Below are 22,484 nucleotides of genomic sequence, written 5' to 3'. Positions count from 1 at the left end.
AAGGGAGCCTGACTCTTGACGGCTGTTCACTATCACTTTGTTGGGGGAGGGAGCAGCGGCTGAACAGATGGGCTTCCAGACTGAACTTGGCTTGTATGTGCACTTCTGGACTCTGTTGGCCGGAATTCTGGGTGGTTTCCAGGTGGAGGTATGTTGGAAGCATAGGTGATACCATTGTGGCCTGCCACAGCAAAGGAACACTGTGAACTCATTTTTGGGTCTGACTGGGAGGAGTGCTATTTTATTAGGTAGGGGGACATCAGAGATATATCTTGCTAGCTTATCAGTTCAGCTCTCAATCTTTTCAAGCTGGTGCCACCTCTATTGCTTCTTGCAACGTGGCTCAAAAGCAGAACGTGGAGAATTTCTTACATGAATAATCAGCAGTGTATGGGAGATGTAGACTGTCGCTGATGAGTTTTACAGGGATTTGTTATATGGAGATGTATTCATGATACTAAAAGAAAAAATGAGACATACAGTTGGGACAAAAAGTGATACAAAAGTCCCTTGTCACGCTTGTATGTATCTTCAATTTTGCTTTTTCCTTTTCTCTTTCCTCTTATTCTTTTGCAAAGAGGCTTTTAGCCAAAGGAAATGTGAAAATGTTTAGCATGTTAATAAACAAGCAAGTGTCATGATGACAATCCTGGGAATAGATCTTTCTCGCCTAACCAGATTTATTGTTTTTTAAAGGCAAATAGTGGACATTACACATGCTGGCAAGTCAAAAGGAATTTCTACCCTTTCCCCAGCTAGCTATGCTCAACTTAAAGGTCCTGCTTGGGGCTTTTTTTTTTTCCCTGCCCTAAACTAGTGAGAATTTTTTCTCTTAAGAACTTTCTCCATCATTCTTTCATATTATACTCTCACTTACTCAAATCACTTTGGGTTTTTCATATGCACTGTACAGAAGAGTTAAGTAAGCTCAAAAAAGCTGGTGCAAGAAGTATTAGTTAAGCATGAGGTAAACTGAATAGTTCTTTGAAGGAACAAGATACCCTTTCAGCTCTGATGGTTTGCCATCTTCGTTGCTTAGCTTCCTAGTAAATGAATTAAATGTTTGCCTGCTGGTTTTGCATCCACACTCTGAAAATCCCTAGAGGCAAAATACGAGTGAAACCTTCAGTAAGTGAAGTCTGTTTCTGACATCAGCTGTAATGCAAGCTACAGTTTCTCCTGTGCCTTTTTCAGTTAGGGAACCCAAACCAGATGAGTGCTTTCATATCCTTAGAAGTAAATGAGACTTGAAGATTCAGCCAGTTAATTCTGTGTCTACTTTTGCCACAGAGACTGTACATCTTGCCATATCAGTTTACCAACCGTTTAATGGCTGTGGCTTCACAGCAGTGTCGTAGAATGAACTTAAAACTTCAGAGAGAAGTAGTGAGAAACGCAATTTCTATGCTCTTTGCATTTTATGTAGGGTGGCAAAAACGTACAGCTTCTCTCTTTCTCTGATTTCTGGCTATGAAGAAATCTGCTTGAAAATGCTCCTTTGGAGGAGCTCAAACATCTGTGCAAACCCAGCTGTTCATTGTCATTCCGACTGCTAAAATTATTAGAGGCAATTGTCTGCAGGAGCAGCCTGTTGCTTCTGGCTGAGGTCAGGTAAGCCTCATCTGGTTTTGGTGTGTGTTGGTGTGCTGATATGTGCATTAATCTTTGTTATCCCTACTCAGGTAAAGACCTAGGAAGCCTTCAGTGTATTTCTGCTTGCTGATGGACTGTCTTGTGCTACTGTGATTAAATTTGTTGAATAATACCAATGTACAAATAGAAGATGGAAACATTCAGTCTTTACCTGGGCTTGAACAAGGCTGTGCATTGTTCAGTTTCATGTGTAGGTGCCTTGAAGTGGGAGAGTCCACATACATCTTGGTTTTATGAAGCAGGATTTAGGCATGCAAAACTGATGCTATTGCAGAATACAGTAACAATTAAGTGCAACACAGGTAAAACCTGGGGGAAATCAGGTTTGCCTGAGGGAACTCAGCTTGTTTACAGTTCTGCATTCATTTTCTGTGGATGACTTGAAAATCACTGTGATGAAGCAGTGGGTTTTCTGCAGTGGGTTTTCTGCTGTTCTGGCTTTTGTCTTTTGTACAGTCAAACAACAGTTGCACTTTTCTGGGATGGGCTGCAAGACAGAAAAACCTGAGCTTTTTCTAAGCAAGTCCTGCAGCAGCAGTTAGGGCTCTAATGCAGCCTGAGACTGTCTTGAAGGTGTCTGCTGCTGCCTCAGTTAAAATAGAAAGGGAAGAGTGGGATGGAGTTAAAAGGAAAGTCTTGATGAAAAAGAAAAGAAAGATGTCTTTCATATATACTCTTGATTTTGTATTATATTTTTGCTGAGTAGCACATACTATTTCTCTTTTCTTTGGCTGTGACGTGCACCATCACTGAGATCCTTGAGTCATGATAGAATATACAGCATGACAAAAGACACTTCTCCTAACTACTTTTTAAAGGATCTTTTTGTATCTGTCTATTAAAACAACTAAAAAAAAAAAAAACAGCAAAACATACAGCCTTCCACAATTGTCTCCATGGGTGTGGTTTTGTCCATTGTAAACGTTTCCGTGTTAACTGGTTGGTGGCTTAGAGATGCATATTGGAAAGTAAGAGTGTAACTGGAAAATTTACCAGAAAATGTTGACTCAGTTGTATGCTTCAGGATCATGATTGCAATGAATTTTTATAACACGACATTTTATGACTTGCCCTAATTCAAAAATATTAAATATTGCTCTTCCAGATTTGTGATATTTCCATTTCAAGAAGTGAAAAAAAGTACTGATTTATGTTTGCACATGACTGTCATTTGCTTTCTTAAACCACCTGTTCTTAATGATCCTGTGCTGAATGCTAAGCAGATTTATTTGCTGTTATATATCAGTGTAAGCACAAATGCTCTTGAGTGATGATGTGATATGCTGTATACTGCATGCATGCAAACACTTCTGCATGTTCTGTAGTTATATCAGTCTTGTCCAAGGGGAAAACCCAACACCGTGTAACTGATGGATTACTCTGCAAGTGAGCTTTTAACTAGGAATGGACATCCAATCAGGGTTTACCTGAGTAGTATAATAACTAGCAATAAATCTGCAAACATGGGCAAGGTACTGAATATTAGCAGCTCAGTGCAGAATATTTGAAACCTACAAATGCTAGACACAGGTTTCTCCTTCCATCAATCCTTTTCTGACCTACTTGACACAGTGATTAAAGAGATGATAGGCCAAAGAGGATGAGTTGAAACATTTTCCCAGTAATTTCAGTGTTCATATCCCTGTCACTTTCTCTGTGTTGTCAGCTGTCATTTAATGCATGCAATGCCTTGGGTTGTGATAAGTAAAATCTATGGTTGCATGTAATGACAACTGAGCAGCTCTCTTCATCTAATCATGGGAAGGTAGAATTCTAAACGAAACCATTTTTTTCTCCAGTCTAGAAAGCAAATGCAAACCATTTTTTATGTCTACATTAACGATCCTTACAGCATGCATATGCAGGACTGTGATGGACTTTAAATTTACATTGGAGTTGAACATTTGGAGTTATATTTGAAAGCTTGTTATGTCCAAGAGGTGTTGATTCATCTTCATTAGGTGCTTAGGTGCTGATCAGACTTGCTAGATTATCCCTGTAGCTCAGCTTGAATGACAGAACAGAAAGATTGGAACTAGGACAATGCTTCCCTTAGGGAAAACATGTAAAAGTGGGGAAAATTGCAAATAACCAGGGCGGCTGATCTCTGCTGCTTGCAACTTGCCAGTTGGAAAATTGCAAATGATGACTGTGGCAAATAACCACTGTGGCTGTTCCTTGCAGTGAACAGGAGAAAAACCAGATGGTTTAGCTTGCAGATGCTGTGTGGCTTTTAAGTCCTGCCAAAGGAGTACTGATAGTGCCTGCTTTTCCTGGAATGCTGGCTGGGGAAAGAGCAGGGAAAGGGCTCTTGCAAATGCATCAGATATTATTTCCAAAGCATTGATTTATCTTTGTTCTCTTAGCATTTTTCTTTTTAAAAAATTCTAATAAAGATAAAATAATGGGCATTACTTACCAGGAAGGTTTCAGGCTATGTTTTCAGCTGGCAGTTGAGGGCTTTTGAGGGTTTTTTGGTTGGTTGGTTTTCGGTTTTTTTAATCACAGTGACACTCATTCACAGGCTGGATGAAAACAATGCACAATTCACATTTCCGTGTTCCTCTTAATGATGTAGCCACCAGAGCTATGGAATAAATCTGTTGTAGGAATTATTAAAGTAGCAGTTCTTCTCCCTGCCTTCTACTCTCTGTGGCAAATGCTAGCAGGTGGCTAAAAGAAGATAACATGTCTCATCTGGCTGAGAATACATCTCATCTGAGTTTGTTAAATCAGATACGGCATTTCTTCTGGCTACAAAAATCTACTACCTTACTATACCATGTAAGTTGTACCTGTAGGGAATTTCTTCCCACTATTTCTATCACAGGGAGGAAGTCTGGAGGGAGGCCTCTATCTCTTATCCTTCTCTGCCCTCTCCCACATCCCTAGGAGGCTGTGCTCAAAGTCAGTAACATGCAGAAAAGATAACTACCTTCTGCATTATTCTCATAGAATTAAACCTCCAGCTCCAGGAAGCATTTTGTTTCTTTATTCGTTCCCTATTTTGTCTTAGTAGTATAAAGTCCTTTTTGCTCACATCTGGTTATTCCTTGCAATATCATCCTGAGTATATAAATAGATATATATTTTGAAAAAAAATATATATTTAAGAAAATAATTTTGATCACTGCTTATCTCATTTGATTCTTTTGAGTAAGCTTCCAGCAAACAGGCTCGCACAGGCAGACATGATGCAAGAAAATATCTTCCTTCTGTGTGAGTCTTGAAGAGCATTTAAATTATGAATTATTTCTTCTTCCACTCCTGGCCTCTCTCAAGGTGATTCCTTTGAAGGTGAGATATTGTGTTCATGAAGAGCACTGGCAAGGGCGTGGGGGGCATCACTAGCAGGCATGAGCAGCAGGACTGATCTAATTGCAGGAAACAGTCATATTCACTACCAACTTCTTTGTCCTGACATGGGACAGTTTTAGCTTGTTTAAAATAGGCATTTAGACCTTGGTCTAGGATGGCTTTCAGGGAGAATTTATTCTGTTTGTGCCAATCTTAAAGCAAATCTTTTGGGACGCTGTAGTTTGTCATGGGCGGATGAAAACCCTTGTACTGACACGTGTACATGGAAATCCCAGCACAGCGTTCTGTTTCCCAGAGGGCTTCTGCTCCATCTTACCACAAGAAATGAATGTTCTTTTACACACCTTGGAAATTTTGGAGTATGGTATTAGGATCTTGAATTTTTTGGTTTGCACTGTTGCCACTTGTATTGCTCTGTTTAGGCCATGAAACAATGATCCTTGAATCCTAAAGGTCAGTACTCCAGGGAGGTCAAGAAAACCTACAGGTTTTAAACCAGGAATATGGCACTGTGATGTAACTGGCTGTAGCAGCATCTGGAGCTGGCTCTTGGTCAAGCAGCAGTAAATGTACAGAGTTGTGAAGTTTTTTTGATTTTTTTTCCCCCCTTATTTAAATAAAAAGGGCATCCCTACTCCTATCTTACTTAAAAATGTACAAGGAGTAAGTAGGTCAGCAGTATCAAAGCATCTCCAAACGGGTAAAGTCTGCAGAAATCAAGAATTTAAAACTGACAGTTAAACACTGGTTACTTATCAGAAAATATGGTGTTGAGGTAGAAGGCTTTATACAATAAATTTCTGCCTCCTGGAAACTGAAGAAAGTTAATGTTTTAATTTCTTTGCCTCTGCCAAAAGAGAAATACATCTCCAAAGATAATTTTAATGTCCTTTAATCCAGGCCACCAGGATTTAGGTTTTCTTCCCATGTGCTTTGTTTTTTTAATCAGCATCCTTCGACTCCACCAACACCTACCCCTCCTCTTCCTCACCCTTCCCACCCACAAAGACAAATGTGTGCTTCCTGTCTTCTTGGGTAGGGTAGTGGTTGCTTGTTTTAATTCACTACATACCTTCTGTGGAAAATATTAATGGGGTTTTTTTGCTGGTTTATTGATACTTATCATACACGGTCTTCTCCCTGCCCGCCCCTGCTCTGACTGGCCTAACAACTTTTCTTTATCAAGATTGTTGGAATGTAAGGTTGCTTTGAATGCTTTTTCCTGGGGTAATGAGTCATACTTGGACTTTAGTAGTATTTCCGGCATGATGCAGGCCATGTGAAGATGTTGGTTTTCACATCATGCGGTTATGCCAAGCCCTCACAGGGAACGGGGGAACAAATCTCTGTTCATTCCTGGAAAGTGGCTCACTTCTGAGTCATTTGGCTTCTGATCGGAAGAAAAGATGAGAGAAGGAAGATCTTCTCATATCCAGCTTTTCCTGCAGCAAAATCTGGAATAATTAGCATTGGGTGGGAGTTGCTGCAGACTCAAAGCAAAACAGCCCTCCCTGCCACTGGAATATAATTGGTGTTCCCTTGTGTCCCAGCAGTTGGAGGCATCCAGCTGGATTTGGAAGCAGAGGAAAAAGCAGTTTGATTTCTGGTGATTTGAGGTGAAATTTGAACAGAGGTAGAATTTAGCTTCTCTAGTGAATAGGCTTTGCAGTAATAAAATGAGAATTCTGCATCACAAGTCCTGAAATATTTTCAGGCTGTCTTTCCAGAATGGATGTGAAAAGAAACAGTAATGGTGAGGCTTGGATAAGTAAGCAGTTGGCTGAGTATTTTGACCTGTTTATCTGGGAATTGATTCAATGGAAGCAAATGTTCATATCAGGGTGATCTTTGCATTAATCTGTCTTATGCCTGCGGCAAACTGGCAAGTTGCTCGTTGATTGTTGCCTGCCTGTACACCTGGAGCAAACAGCTCACTGCCCTTCAATGTGATTACTTGCCAGTTCAGTGATTTTCCATTAGAGGCCTCAAGAGCAGAACATGTGTAAAGCAGGGGTTTGAGCATTTCAGGAAAACTTAAGCCTTGGTAGCAAGCACTCCTGCAGATGGGTCTTAGTTGTTCGTGATCAGATCTGGCCCTGATGTGACCTTTACCTGCTAGAGACTGCCAGGCTGTCAGGATAATGTAGGGGGAAATGCATTAGATACTCAGCAATACCTCTCAATGTGAACCTGAGCATTTTCAAGTTTCTTTCTGCTTCCACTGATAGCTTCTGGTTTTCAATGATAGGTGAGAATACAAGAAATGCAATTGGCTGTTGTCCTTAAACAAGCCTTGTTCCTGAGTTATGTTCTCATGTAATTTTTTTTTTTTAATATGGTATTCTATTTTCCCCAGACTTATCTACAAAAAGCCAGTGTGCTTATAGCAAGTCCTCCAAACACTTTGTGGACTGCCCTTTTAGGGCTTTTGAATATAAAGTGTTTGAATCCACATTTCAAAAGTTCTGCTGTTCACAATTCTGCTCTGACTATCCTAGTAAAAGAGAGGTTAGCGTGCTCTCTCATTGCAGAAGCACTCCCTCTTCCTATGGGGAATTTTGTGTGTACAGGAGGAAAAGATGCAAGAAGTTGACTCTGTTAAGGATATAGTTCTTTGCTTGCTTGCTTTAATTAAATATAGATGAAGATGAATCACCACCTCTTGGACATAACAAGTTTTCAAATATAACTGTATCTTTCTGTATACCTGGATACCTGTATCTTTCTGATGATAAATGTATGTCTTGAAAAAATTTGTGAGTTCTAGATAAACTCTCTTCAGTGTTGAGATCATTGTCACTGGAATTCTCTGGTAGATTTGATATATTCATTGAGAATAGCAGCACAGTATTTGGTGTTTGCTACAGGCTGGTTACAGTTTTGCATGTAGTTAATAGCGGGTTGTGTTTTTATTTGGTTAGTGGGAAACTAAATCCAGGTCAGTGGGATTAAAGTTGTTTAAATGCTGACTTCTGGAAAGAGAGCAGAAGAAAAACAACCATCTGGAGCAGACCTGTAGACTGAATCCAGAGGTAGGAGGACAGAAATTCTTCAAGCTGACAGCTTGACAGCTGTCCTCTGTACAACCTTGTTCCAGCATAGTGTTTATATGTTAATGTGCCTTTAATAAATGAATGAAAAATCTACTGGGCTTCCTGCAAATAACTGTGTATTTGAACAAATTTAACTGCATGCAAAAGTGACCTTGAAAATCATTATAATTACACTGAAGGGTTTCTAGAAACAGCTGCTTGTTGGTGTTAGGAGAATTTCCAAGTATTTTGTTTCATGCTTTCTGAAATAGGATGCAGCTTTATTCAGTAATGTGGCCAGATAAACTCTGTGAGTTCTGTTCTGTTGAATGGAGCTGAGTGCAGCTAAATGTCCCCTATAAAATCCCTTCAATAAAATTCTGTTTTCTGTCCTGAGTATTGCTCTTAGGCTTGTCAGATACAAAGAGCTTTGATAACCCTTGTACTTTTCTTGAAAGTCAATTTCAGTGGTAGCTTTTCAAAAGTTGACCTTGCATCTTTGTACTGTTTCCATCATGAGACCTTCATAGTCAGATTTGTCTCACTAGGACAGGGCTTCTGGCTAGAGAAAGCAGATGAAGAATTGGTAGGACTGTAATTTTAATTTGTCACTAGTCTTGAAAGTGGTAGCTGAAATGGAGAGGGGTCTGGTTTATCACTTTTGTACCTGATATGTATGGGCCAGTGCACTTTGAAATCTGACCTACTTGCAAGTCAAAACAGCTTTGTTGTGCTGCTGTTGATCAAGCTGTAAGTTAATGTGATTGTATCCAATTCCACTGTAGTTTTCCCTGGTTTTGAGAATGGAGTATGCATAAATTACAGATGGCTGTCAGACTGATAACGAGCCACCTATGTCTGTCTTGCCACTAATGCTGTGATTGGTTGCATGTAATTTGTTTAAAAGGTTTCTCAATAGAATAGCAGAGGTTGAAAAAATCAGGGAATTGATATAAGGTAGTGATTTGGTCTCCTGCAGGTTTAGACTCTTCCTGCATATTAGATGTAGATGAGCAAGATGTACTGTTACTGTGATGCAGGAACCTCTCTTTGCTTCCCAACCTGCACAGTCATTGTTCATTGTCTTTCACCACATAGGAAAACAAAACTCTTGCAAGCTCTTAACTTCAGGCAACCTCTCTGTAACTAAGATTCCTTACATGATTGTGGCAGTCAGACTCCTGCATTTTGCTTGTCTAGTGTTTCATCAAAAGAGATGTTAAAAATGGGCTGTAAAATGGCATTGAGTTTATTACTGCCTGGTAACATTTACAGATGTGCTTGATTTGGGAAAATGGACTTTTATATTATCAGAACTTTTTTTAATAGTGCAGCTACATTGTTTGACCTCTTTTTATTGCATGCTTGAGTTTGAGATGAAGGAAATATCTATTGGCATCTGGCCATTATAGAATGGTCTGGTTGTTTTTTAGTCTGTTGCATCTTTCTGGAAGGCAAGCTGTCGAAGTTCACCTGTTGGGTTCGGTAAGCAAGTAAGGAAATATTGCAAAGATTACTTTGTTAGCATCATAGCTGTTTTGTTCCCTTGATGATATATTCCCTGATTGTCTGCAAACTACTTTCAGGAATACAGTGCATCTGTGTGTAATCCTGTTCAGTTTTTTAGGGCTATTAAAGTGTTTGGTGTGGCTGTTTGTCCTGTGGAGGTCTTTTCTGTATGTGAGTATCAGAATTGTTCACCAAGTGTGAAGATACAAGCTGAGTCTTGTATCTCATAGTGTTGTTTCAGTTTTGGTACCTCTTCTAGTCAAGTTCTTGGTTTTACACAGGAGCCCAAACTTCTGGAGCCTGATTCTGTAATAACTGCTGATCTATGAGAACAGGAATTATCTGTGAGAGTCTTCCAGGCTGCTAGCAAAATTACTGCTTTCAAAACTTCAACTGTTGCTTCTTCTGATAGCTATTAACTTAATGCTGAATTGTATACAAATGTACTTTTAATCAGCAATAAGAGTTTCAATTATGTAGTTCATAAAAGTGAATTTCTAAAGAAAAAGTTAAATTAACATAGTTTTTTCAAAGACTGTTTTAGCCCTTAGAGCTGTCACTGTTAGAGACTGTAAAATTACCATGAGAAATGCTTCATCACAAGTATGCTGTTGTTTTCTACTATCTGATTCTTGAATATCAAGTTTGCACTGAGTTTTGAGTGTGTGTAATGCTAATACTGCTTATGGTACAGATTCAGCTGTGCTGTTGTTTATTGAATGGAATTTTTTCTGATTTAGCTTTTAGTAAAATTACTTTTATTTACAAATACCCTCAGAAGTGAATTTTCAAGCATGTTTATACAAAGCTTTACAAAAGAGGTTGGAGATATGTGTGTAGAAGTGTATGTGCATACATGCATATCTTTTTATATATCACAGAACCACAAATATGATGAGTTGAAAGGGATGCACAAGGATCATTAAGTCCAGCTCCTGGCTCTGCACTTCTCTCCATCTGGGTTGTAGCTTTTTCTAGAAAAACATTTCTGCTTTAGAATCAAATATTCATAATTTTTCTAATTATGCTTCCTAAACATGGACCACCTTCTATTTACTGGTAAACTATTCTGTATGGCTTGATACTTTGGTCTTCTGGGTAAAAGAAAAATATCAGGCAAGAGTTCTTGTACTGAAATATGCTCTTGCACAAAGAGCCAATTGCGTAGCTGTATGTGGCACACAAATTTGTGTTTGGCACTTACAACTGATTTAGCTTCTGTTCCTCAGAAATGCACATTTCTTGGTGTAGCATTGACTGGGTCCAGGGGTCTGAAAGACAAAAAGATACATACCACTTTTCTGACTTCGGAAAAAATCAAAATGTTTATTTTTTTGAACCAGAGTATTCAAGAGAACAGTGTGTTCTTTCTATTGCAGTTTTTTTTCCTCGACGCAACATTTTTTCTTGATGTGATTGTTCATAACTAGAAATTAACAGGATGTATCTTGCTTGTATGTTCAATTTTGGTGTATATTTCTTCAAATATACTGTATTTTTAATGTGTAAATAAAATTATTTTTTGAAGGAATAAGGGCACTGTCACTTTGCAGACTTTTCACTGTAGTTTGAAGTGGTTTGGAGAAGTGACTTGATTATAATATTCTTGTTGATATATAACTTGATTTATGACTTTTGTTGTTTTAACAGAGAGAACTACTCTAGATCTTTGCTTCATTTGTAGCTTAAAAAGTTCTCTGAGTCTTTTCATAACTTTGCAACTTGGTACATTACTGGTGCTCTTATTTTGTTGTTGCAGTGGTCAGTATAATCACACAACATCTAAAGTTGGAAGGGACCTCTTGATATTATCTAATAAAAAATCCTGTTCAAGCAGGTTCAGCTAGAATAGGTTGTCCATAACTATGTCCAGTCAGATCTTGAATATTTCCAAAGATGGATACTTCACAGCCTCTCCAGGCAACCTATTTCTATGTTTGACCATTATCACAGCCAAAATGTGTTTTCTTGTGTTCAGAAGAATTCAAATGGAATTGTATATATTTTGACTTGTGCCTGTTGTGTCTTGTCTGACACTGGGCACTGTCAGTAAAAGTCTGTCTCCGTCTTCTCTCTCTTCCATCCGGTATTTATATGCATTGATAATGTCCTCACTAAAACTTATTTTCTCCCAGCTAGCCAGTCTCAACTCTTTCAGTCTCTCCTCATGTGAAAAGTGCTTCAGTCCCATTATTGAGCTTCACAGCCTTTTGCTGAAACTTCCTGAGGTATTTTGTGTTTTTCTTGTGCTGGGCGTATGAGAACTGGACCAAACAGTCCAGATGTGGCCTTGCCGGAGCTGAGTAGAGAGGAAGAATCACATGCCTTGATCTGCATTCAGCACTCCTGGTGCACCCCAGGTTGGGTTGTCCCTCATTCCTGTGAAGGTGCATTGCTGGCTGGTGTTTAACTTGCCACCATACAGGACCCCAAAGTCCTTTTCTCTGCTGAGCAGCTTTCTAGCATGTTAGTCTGCCATGTCCCAGCCTCCCTGGGTCCCTCTGAATGGTAGCACAGCCACCTGGTCTGTCTCTCACTCCACCCAGTTTTGTAGCAGTAGATGGAGGGACCAAGGCTTTGTCTAACCTGTAAAGGCTCTGTAAAGAATGAAGACACTTCCCATGACCTACGTGGTAACTTATCCCAGGGCTGCACCTCACACAAGGAGAAGAAGGTGCCCACAAAGTGCCACTTGGATCTCTTGTGCCTGTTTCTCTTTACTGCTTCTTCTGATTCTGCCCAAGAAGGTTTGGTTCTGACTGCTTTTCAGGCAGCTGAGAACTGCTGTTACAACCCCCTTGATGTGAGATAAGCTCTAATGCTTTTGTTTAGTGTTCTTACTCTAGTCCCTGTTCATTTTTTGCTGGTATTCTGTAGGTGTAAACACAGACAATTCTTTGTTATCAGCATATGCAATTGTACTGTGGGATTTACTTTTTTATGTTCTTTGTCTCTTCAAATTTCACTCTAGAACCATCTCCTCCTGAAGAGCTAACTATACACCAATTTCAGTGTTCTTGGCAATTTATGTACAGTTGCTTGTGAGTGTGCTTTTTAGCAGCTTACAGGGATTGTGTGCTCCCTGCAATCTGGCTCTGCCCAAGCTGGGAAATGTTGGTGGAGGCATGAAGCTGTGGTTGTTAACTGGAACAAACTTTTGCTTCCAGCCAGTTACCAATGTAAAGGTAGAATTTAGAAGTCTTGTACAAGCTTGTCATCTCTATAATTACGTGGCTATTAAGAAATGGGTGGAAGTTGAATGCTCTAAAATTATAGCCTGTAATGATAAGACATGGTTAGTAGTGATTCTGATGCAATTTTCCTCCTTGCCAACAGAGTTTCAACAGCAGGAAAGCATGAAGTCCCATCAGAAAAACATGCAGCTCTATGACACACCCTATGAACCAGAAGGCAGTGGTGTGGAATCCGATTCTGAAAGTGTGGTGAGTCGCCGTTTACGAGAAAGCAAATTGCCACAAGATGATGACAGGCCTGCAGATGAGTATGATCAGCCGTGGGAGTGGAACAAAGTCAGCATCCCAGCTTTGGCAGGTAGGATTCCTAGATCCCAGCCTCAAAATTCTTTCTCACAGTTATACCATATATACTTGCCTTAGGGGTAAATGAAATACTTATGCTCTTTTGTGTATGTGTATGTGAAGAAATGTCTCAAAAATGAATGTGGGTCATCTCAAATCTTTACCTGCTGCAGAAATATGGAACTGCACTTGTTGTTTGGTACTTTGACCAACCTGTTGTCAATCATCTTAGCACTTGTTTCACAAAACTTCTGATTCTGCTCCTTGTCTCTACCCTCATTTTAATGGATGGCATGTAGATAATGTTTATTGTTGAGTATCTCAATGGTGAGAAAGTAGCTTTGCAGGGTCCTGAAATTGTGGAGCTATTCTCAAAGGGATAGTGTGATAAAGTGTTAGGGGTGAGGCAGGAAGAAAAGAGGTGTGTTTCTGGGACTAAACATGGAAGAAGCCTGAGAGCAATGATTACTGGGTAATCAGTGTGCATTTACTCTAGGTAAATCCTGCTCGACAAACCTGTTTGCTTTCTGTGTTAAAACTACTACATCTCTTAATGGAAAGAGAGCAGTACGTGTCATCTGTGTAGACTTTAGCTTTCACCATGTTGTGCTGTGGCATCAGCTGGGTTTGGAATGTTGTAGTCCAGATGGGTGGACTAGTAGATCTGTGAAAACCTATCAGAGTCATTGACCTCAAAGTGTAGTGTTAGTGATTCATCCTTTTCCTGGAATCTGGTTACAAGTGTGATTCCTCCAAGGATATGTTCTGGAACCCTTCCTGTTTAGCACAGTTTTTAGTAACCAAGAGCAGAAGGAGAGGAAATGCCCCTTATCAAGCTTGGAATAACAGCCAAGGGAGGAGAGGGTGTGTGCAAAGTTGCCATTCTGAGCGACCTGAACAGGCTGTAGAAATGGAGTGACAACAAACTTACAAAACCTGATGAGAACAGACCCAAAGACTTGCATCTGGAGCAAACACCCTGCAATGATATGGACCTAGATCTGGTTGACTTGCTGGGATACAGCTTTGCTAGAAGGGACTTAAACATTCCTGAGGGAAGATGGACTAAATGTGGCTAGCAATGCTCCTCACCATGATCAAGGCTAACAGCCTGCTAGCCTGTGTGAGTAGGAGCGAGCTGGTGGATGAAGCAAAGTGACTGTTCCTCGTTACTTCATATTTCTTGAACTATGCATAATGCTGTGGCAGGATTCTGATATAAGAGGGATGTTGATAAACATTTTTTTTAGCACAGAGCCAACAAAATGACAAAAGCAGCACATGACATCACATGTGAAGAGATGCTAAGAAAACTGGGCTTGTTTAGCCTGGAGAAGAGAAAACTTTGGGTGGGACATAGTGAGAACTTTCTAATGCCTGTGAGGAGATCCTCAATAAGATGGAGCCAATTTCTTCACAACTGAGCAGCTGTGTGATGGGAAGATGAGATATAAGATGAATCAGTAGAGGTTCTGACTCAAGTTGTATTTTTTCTCTGCAAGAACAGTTAAGCATTGGAAACAGTTATTCAAGGAGCTCTTGCAGTCTCCATCTTCAGATTTTTTTCATCCCGTAGGAAGAAATGACTGGATAAACAACCTGATCTGGTCACATAACTTCCCACACAAGGTCGATGATTGTGTGCTACCTAGAAGTAATTTTTCTTTCAAAAACCAGCAACTTCATTGCTTAATGATGCTGAGATACAAGCTGGGGGACCAGTATACATCTCCAGTGAGATCACATTTCACAAACTTTTCAAATAGTAATAGAGTGGCTACAGAGAATGGATTTTAAAAGTTAAGTGTAAAGAGTCGTATATGGGCATATGTAAATTATTATCCTTCATGTATTGGTCATATTATATAAAATCTATGAGTTTTAATTAATTTGGATCTTATCTTAAGTTCTGTGTTCATCTTTGTGTCCACTTCATTGGTCTTTATCAGATGAATTCTGAAATACAGTTTTTCTGAGTTGTTTTAAAGTAAAGAACCTTAGTTTTGTCAATTTTTTTCTTAATATCTACTTTTCAGTTTTTACATGTAACTGTAAATTAACAAGGTCAGTCCAATACAAGATTTTATGATTGGCTTATGTGTAAATATTCTTTTGAGTACTATGCAGTTACGAAAGCACACAGAGCAAAATATTGCTTTACAGAATTAATAGACTAAAGAGAGGTTTAACTAAATGGTATTATGATATGGTTGGTTTACTTACAGTTTCAGCACAGAGAATTCTTACATAAAATAAGAAGAGTAAACACTTTTTGAGAGTAATTCTATTTCTCTCATTATGTCTGCCATTCATTACAGATTAATTTGGTTTAGATACAAGGTTATTTTAGGTACAAGAATTCCTTTTGTCACAAAGAAATGTCCAAGGATTGGCTGCAAGCCAGATTACAAGCTGCTGTTTCATCTAGTATCTCTAGAACTCATCTTTGTCCTAGGAGTAGTATATGTTTAAAATAAAGAATGAAGAGGTCCAGCTTTGAAGTTCGAAATGGTGGAGAGTTTGCAATGCAGACGTGTTGACTGCCTGCTGAGATGTGTGAAGTGCTCTTCTGACTTAGTCAATGGTTCCATAGTGTAGCCCAGGAAAAGGTTTTTTCACTTCTTAGCTGAGATGGATTTTTCTGAAAAGTGCAGTGTTGGTCTAACTATTAAAAATTCTAGAAATGGGTAAGTCCCACTTTACAGGCCCACAATTACCATCTCCCAATTCCATGGAACTGTGGAGATCCTGGAGGGACCCTCTGCTGAGACTTTCCTATATTGTGAAATTCATCTGGAGGGAACAACATATTTGTGATAAGAATTGCAGACACAGAGACTTATGCAGCAAATGTTTTTGATTTGTCAGGTGGTAAACTGTAGAAACAAACCAAAATCACCAGCGACACTAGAATTAGCATGAACCTAATTACTCGTGCAGGTCTTTGAAGGAAAAAAAGTGTTCTTCTGCCATGATTTCAAGATTTGTTGCTGAAAAATATCTAAAACCTGTTTATCTCCAACCTGGACTTTGAGATATGTCGGAATGAAAGTGTGCACAAGCTATGAAAAGGCTGAGGGCATTGTGTGTGTGCTCTGACTTCTAGGGATGGGCCTGAGGCTGTGTCATCCTGGTGTTGTGGATGGAGCAAGATGTACACAGCCTATGGATTTTGCTGTGCTAGAAGATGTGTCTCTGTGTAGCAGAACTGGAATGCAGCATTTTGACTGTCTGCAGCTGGAGTTCTTTCACAAACAAATTTGGGGTTGTTTCATTGGAGGCTGTCCAGCTGAAGCTAAAATGTGTTTTTGATGACTTTTATGGGAAGCGAGCAGGTCTTGTTAGAACTCCTGCTGAGCTGGGCAGACTGGTTTGCCCAGAAGAATGGAGGTTGGCAAAGTAACAGGAACAAAGTAGCTTCCAGGTACACAAGTCTGGCTAGAAAAGGAGATAACACCAGGGAGAGCCTACTGGATAGATAGAAGATAGCGTGGGCACTGGAGGGCCCACTGAAGAATGTCACACTGACACTGGCTTCCAGTGAGTTTGTGAGAAATCTGTCCTCTTCAAACTGTCATGTGGGCACAGAAGAACTTTGGGTAAAGGAAATGCTTGTGAAGTCTGTAAAGCCAATCTTGATATTGCTTTACAGAATATGTGACCCTCTCTTACAAAGGGGGTCTCAATGGTCAATTTGGCAGTAGTTTCTAGCACTGATCATGGGCTCAAGGAAGGAGGATTTAAAAATGCCAGACTTTTTCTGGCTTCTGCTGTTGATGGAAAGGTGTTGCCTAGGACACTGAGTGACCTAAAGCAAGGGAGTTCTGGCGTGCCACTGTCACAGGGGTAGGGCAGGAATTACAAGGTAGTGGAAGAGAGGCCACATGGAGAGTGTGGAAGTGTCAGGTATTGCAGTCAGTTCCATAATTGCAGTGGCTGGATATACTTTTGCTTTGTTTTAAGAGAGGATTCATAGCAGCCAAAACTCAGACCTGACTACAGCATTGGGTGGGTAGGTACCTGACTGGGTATCACACTTGTCACTTTAATCTGCCCCAACATTCAAAAGCATCTGAAATTTGACTTTGTCCTGGTTTTGGAGAATAGTTCCCACCTCTTACCATCATGTTAGTGACTTTTTACACAAGCATACAGAGATAAAAAAGAGGGAATGGTTTTAAATCTAAAAGAAGAGTTTAAAAGTTTTAACTAAGAGTTTACATTAGATGTTAGGAAGAAATTGTTTAGTCAAAGATGGTGAAGCAATGGAGCAGGTTGCTTTGTGTGACATTGTGGATGGCCCTTCCCTGGAATAGGTTCAAAGCCAGGTTGGATGGGGCTCTGAAAACGTGATTTAGTGGATGAAATCACTGCCTGTGGCGACATGTCCCTGCTCTTAGGGGTTAGGAACTAGATAATCATTAATGTCACTTCCAACTCAAGCTATTCTGTGATACTGTGTTGTAATGATAAGTTGTTAACAGTCAGAACTGAGTTTATGTGAACTGAATTTTTTGGTGTCTGAAAGATGTTCCTTGTCCAGAAGGTGACAATAAGCTCACTGGTTTTCAGAGAGTACACAAGTTATATCTGGGTGTTTTTCTTAGAGTTAAAATAATAATACTGCTCATATATGTCACGGGCAAGTATCCACATGCAGTGTTTATCCTTGTTACGCTAATCAGCTTTTATTATCCAGTAATGAGGTTAAATCTGAGTTTATATTAAGAAAGAATCAGCATATTTCCACCATGCATACTTAGAAATGTGATTGAATAAGTTTGCCCAAATTTTGCAACAAAAAGTTGTGCCTACTTTCTCTGACTAGAGGGGGGATTTGGAAGTGTCCTAAGCTTCATGACAAAAGCATAAATAATTTTTTAAAAATAGCTCCAAAACACGTTCCTCATCCAACATGTCTCTGTGCATTCTCTTTTTGAAGCTTGAACATTGCAGCTGTCTGCTTTAAAGCATTTAATTCTGTTACCCACATGCCTACTTGGTTGTGTGTTGTAGTAAGTTCACTTTCAAGGGTATGAGGCCTGTAAGTTTTGTAGGGAGTCCCTTCAGTTTTCCTTGTAACATTTTTCTCCAGGATTGCTGCTGAAATGCACATAGGGGCTGATTGAGCTGTTTGTGGTTGTCAGCACTCTGATTTTTACCTCCTGACACAGTGAAGGTTCTCTGCCTGGTCCTCACTAGATGGCCTTAATATACAGTCATTTGCAGCTGGGAGCATTAGTTTTTGATGAAGTAGCAAACCAGAGAAGGCAGTGAGAGTCAGGAATATGGTGTAGGTAGATTCTTTCACTGTTCCTGTAGATTCTTTCACATTCTGTCCTTTAGTATTTTTTTTAATTGTAGCTATGTGGAATCTGTAAGTGTAGAATGAGAATGCAGACATCATTAGCATGTGCTTGGCTACAGGTGTTGCAGTGCTCTAATAAATTACAGCTTTGCAAGATAAGTTGTATTTCTTTTCTTGGAATAATGTAGTTAGTGAGAGAAATTATTAAAGGCTATTATTTTGTCATCTGTTTCCTAGATTTTAAAGGCAAAAGCTTTGTGCCAGCAGTGTGTGAGTGGTTGCACTGCTAATTCTTTGCTGCTTGACAGTATTTCTGATATGGATGTTAGCTGCCTGATTTGCCCCCAGGTCACTGTTAGGATGATACCACATAACCTGAGGCAAACTGATGTTCTCACTTACTTCCTTTTGGAATTATGGCAGGTGACTGAGGGCTTGTTGCTATTACTTGTTTAACAGCATCAACTCTGGAGGATCAAAGTATCAAATGTCAAGATAAGCAGTAGTTATGATAACAAGGTTTAGAAGAGTGTGAATTTTGTTACTGGAAAAACAAGGGAGTTTTAGGACTGTACTCTGCATAGTAAGAAACACTTTATATGATACATATAACTTTGTAGATAAAGCATCTCAATGCTAGTGGGTATATGTTTATTCTCTGTGGGGTGTGACAACCACTCTTAAGTGCTACAACTCTTTGGTCCTTGCTAACCTTGCCTGGAGAGGTAATTATTGTGTATCTTGCAGCCCAGTTTAATGGAAGTGGGAAACGGCAAGCATCTCCTTCTCCCTCAAATGACCAGCACAGGCAATTAAGAGCACCTGGAGGAGGCTTTAAACCTATCAAACATGGCAGTCCAGAATTTTGTGGGATCCTGGGAGAGAGAATAGATCCAACTATTCAACTGGAAAAGCAGATGTAAGTAAGCACAGTAATTGCTCTCTAGTTCTTTGCCTCCCCACTTACAGGAGCAGTAAGCACCCAGATCCTGTTGTCCAGCTTCCCTCCTCAGTATCCTCAAAACCCCAAAGACTTACTAATCCCACAAAGTGTAAGTAATTTTTGTGGGGGAGCAAAATAGTGTTAAACAGGAAACGGATGTCAGGAATAGCAAATTTTATCTGTCAAGTATGTTCAGTTATTCCATTTACAACCTTGTTGTTTATACTGCATTAGGGGAGAAAAGATATATATCACATGTAACCAAATTCTGTTTAAAGGTATATATTTGTGGCTGCAGAGCATGTTTCTAATACATCAGATTTGCCTTGCATCTGGCAGTGATTCTCCTCCAGGGAGAGAATGATAAGACCACTTAAACAGCTTTCAGAAAACAAGATTGTTATTTCTATCCTTGTGCTATCAAACTTGAGGGCAGTATTTAGATGCACTTCTATCAGCTTCAAATTCAGCTTCTGGGTGCATTCCCTGTAGTAAATGTCTGGTATCCACAAGAGTGGCCCTGTCCTACCTTATTGATTCCCTTCCTTGAATAATTTGGACAGACTGGCTTGTGATGGGATGACCCACTATCCTGTATCATACCAAAGGTGCAGCCTCACAGAAGGGGACACAATTCCTGCTACACAGAGAAAAATCCTGAAAAGTGAAAAAGTAGAGCAATTTACAAAAGTTAGACTGATATTCCTGGTCACTGAGAAGCCAGTGGATTCATGCAGTAAAGTGAATAAGCTGTGTCTTGAATCCCTGAAGGCAGTCCACTCCAGAAACTCTCATTCTGGGTTAGAGGCAGAATTTATTTGCACTGCACAGGGAGGGCATAATTTAGCATGGATGTGAGTATGCACTTCGTGAGAATACTTTGTTCCTTAATGCTAGTGGTATTGAGAGGATTAACAATCCTTTTACACCTAGAACCTCAGCAGGAGGGAATCCTCATCTAGTGTGAGAGGAGGTAGTTCCAGAAATTGCTTTTCCTTTGACATTCTATTTTTCAGGCAGTGTTTGGAAGCTTAAGTTTGAAACAGATAATATCATCCACATGTTGTCATGTTCCATCTAACCAACCTCAGCCTTTGAGCCACCTGCCCATTGACTGATTGTATGCTTATCTCCAGTAGAGGAAGTAGCAACCATTATTGTGAAATTACTCACTGATATTGTTAGGTAAATAACTAAAAGGCTGTAAATTTAACTGTAGATTTGATCCTCCAAGTTGGGTAGTTCCAGCTCACCAAAGTTGCTTGCCCAGTCCCAAATACATTAAAAATAACTGCAGGAAGGTGAGTTTCTGTTACCTAATTTTTGACTCACAATTAGGCTGTGGTGTTGCTCTGTTTTTTATTATAACTGCAGGTAAATGTTACAATTGAAAACTGCAGGTCTAGTTTTTCCTTCTTAACTAATCAAATGTCAGTGACATGAGGGGTTTTTTTTTGTTTCTTCAGCATGATGGATCAAACCTAAAATGAATGCAGTTAACAATGATGCATCATAAAGTGAAAGAGTCCACATTTATTTTACCATAGATTATTCATAATAATTCAAATTACTCATTTTAGTAGCGTGAGGTATCTCCACAACACATGCCAAACCCTTCCTTCTTTTTCTGCAAAAATAGAGTCTGTTTTTGCAGAAAGGAATACAAGATCTGAAGACAAGGATGCACACACACAAATTGGCAGGTGGATGGGTAGGTTAGGATATTCCCCAAACAAGCAGAAATACCAAGGTGAGTTAGTATATTAAGAAAATATTTTCAGACGGAGGAATCTGTAACTATGAACTTACTAACTCATGGACCCAGGGGAATCAAAGTAATTTGTTCTATTTCCTCAATAACAGTGTAAAGAAAAAAGTGTGTTCTGCTGTTTCCATTGTCTTATTGAAAGTGAATCCCTCCCAGCCTTATAATCAAGATCTTGTGGTTTCCTGTTTTGTTCTAACTCAGAAACAGAGTAGTGTTGTGCATTATATAAGCTGTAATAACTTATTATACTTACTGTATAATTGATGCTGCTCTCCTGTTCTCAGTGGAGTTGTGGCCCCTTAGTGACCAAAACCTGACCATTGACAAAGTAAGGGACGTCAGGAAAAGCGTTCTGTAAACCACAATCGGGTACTTACAAACTTGGGAGGAGATCCTGCTAAGGGTCAAAGTGTGTGATTATGTTAGAATTCAGCTTTCAGGTATGCATTGTGTGCATGTGTTTTTCAGGATGTCTTAGAAGACATTCAGGTTGTTCCATACTTTTGCACTGGTGTTTTTCACAAGCTGTCATTGCACTTTTTTGAGACCATATCGCTGATGTTTGAATTTTTGACCTTTCTTCACAAATGCTTATATGCTGGCATTCCAAAAAATGAGCACACCCAGGACAAACAGACCCAATACAGTTGAACAGCAAATCTCTCAGGAACTTAAAGCTGATTATCTCATTTTGCTTATCGCACTAGGTAGCTGGAACAGGAGCAATCAGAGTGTCCCAATTACATGGGCATATGACTCACAAACAATTACACTTCTGGATACTGCTGCTTACTGTCAGGTGTAGCCAAAACAGCTTCCAGGCATCACATCTGAATCAGATGTTGTCTCATCCATTATTTACGTTCAACTCTTAAAAGCAGGTTTTTCTTCCTCAAACCAGCCCTGTGTTCTTTTTCCATTTATCTCTAAATATCAGAGTTCAGCATCTCCCTTATTTTGGTAAGGTAATAGTTCACTTTTTTTTCATTTGGCCCATTGGGGAGAAAAAGAGCATAAAGATAATTGTAGATAATAGGAAAAGTTTTTAAATTCTCCCAAATCCATTTCTTGAGTCACACTTCTGTTAATATTATTCTGCCACACTCAGAAGGCATTCTAGTCTTTAAATTGCTTGTTAAGAAATATCCTTCACCAGTAAATATCTAATGGGAGATGAGAAGGAGACTGCCTGAAATCATTTGTACCTGTGTCTCCATCTTATTTGTGAAGTGATTAAGCTGTCAGGGCCTCCCTTTCTAGTCTGTCTTGACTATACAAAGTACAACCTCTCTTTAGTTCCCTGTAATGCAGACTTTGGTTTTAATCAAGCACTCAATGAATTTTTATTTTGGGTACCAAATTTATTTTTTTAGCACATTCATCAGAGTTGACAATGGAGACCCAGCAAAAGGCA

The 22,484-nt window shown here is 39.5% G+C and overlaps 1 protein-coding gene across 1 annotated transcript in view; it reads left to right on the top strand.

Annotated features, from left to right (window-relative positions):
* The window catches only part of SHB (SH2 domain containing adaptor protein B), a 57,663-nt gene that overhangs the window by 23,148 nt on the left and 12,031 nt on the right, over window positions 1-22,484 (top strand). Inside the window, exons 3-4 of the mRNA XM_030257719.4 lie at window positions 12,849-13,064; window positions 19,107-19,278. Of these exons, the coding sequence (XP_030113579.4) occupies window positions 12,849-13,064; window positions 19,107-19,278 (388 nt within the window). The remainder of the gene's footprint in view (window positions 1-12,848; window positions 13,065-19,106; window positions 19,279-22,484) is intronic.

This window comes from Taeniopygia guttata, chromosome Z, assembly GCF_048771995.1.
Source record: "Taeniopygia guttata chromosome Z, bTaeGut7.mat, whole genome shotgun sequence".
NCBI classification, from domain to species: domain Eukaryota; kingdom Metazoa; phylum Chordata; class Aves; order Passeriformes; family Estrildidae; genus Taeniopygia; species Taeniopygia guttata.
This window is presented reverse-complemented; position numbering and strand designations above follow the sequence as displayed.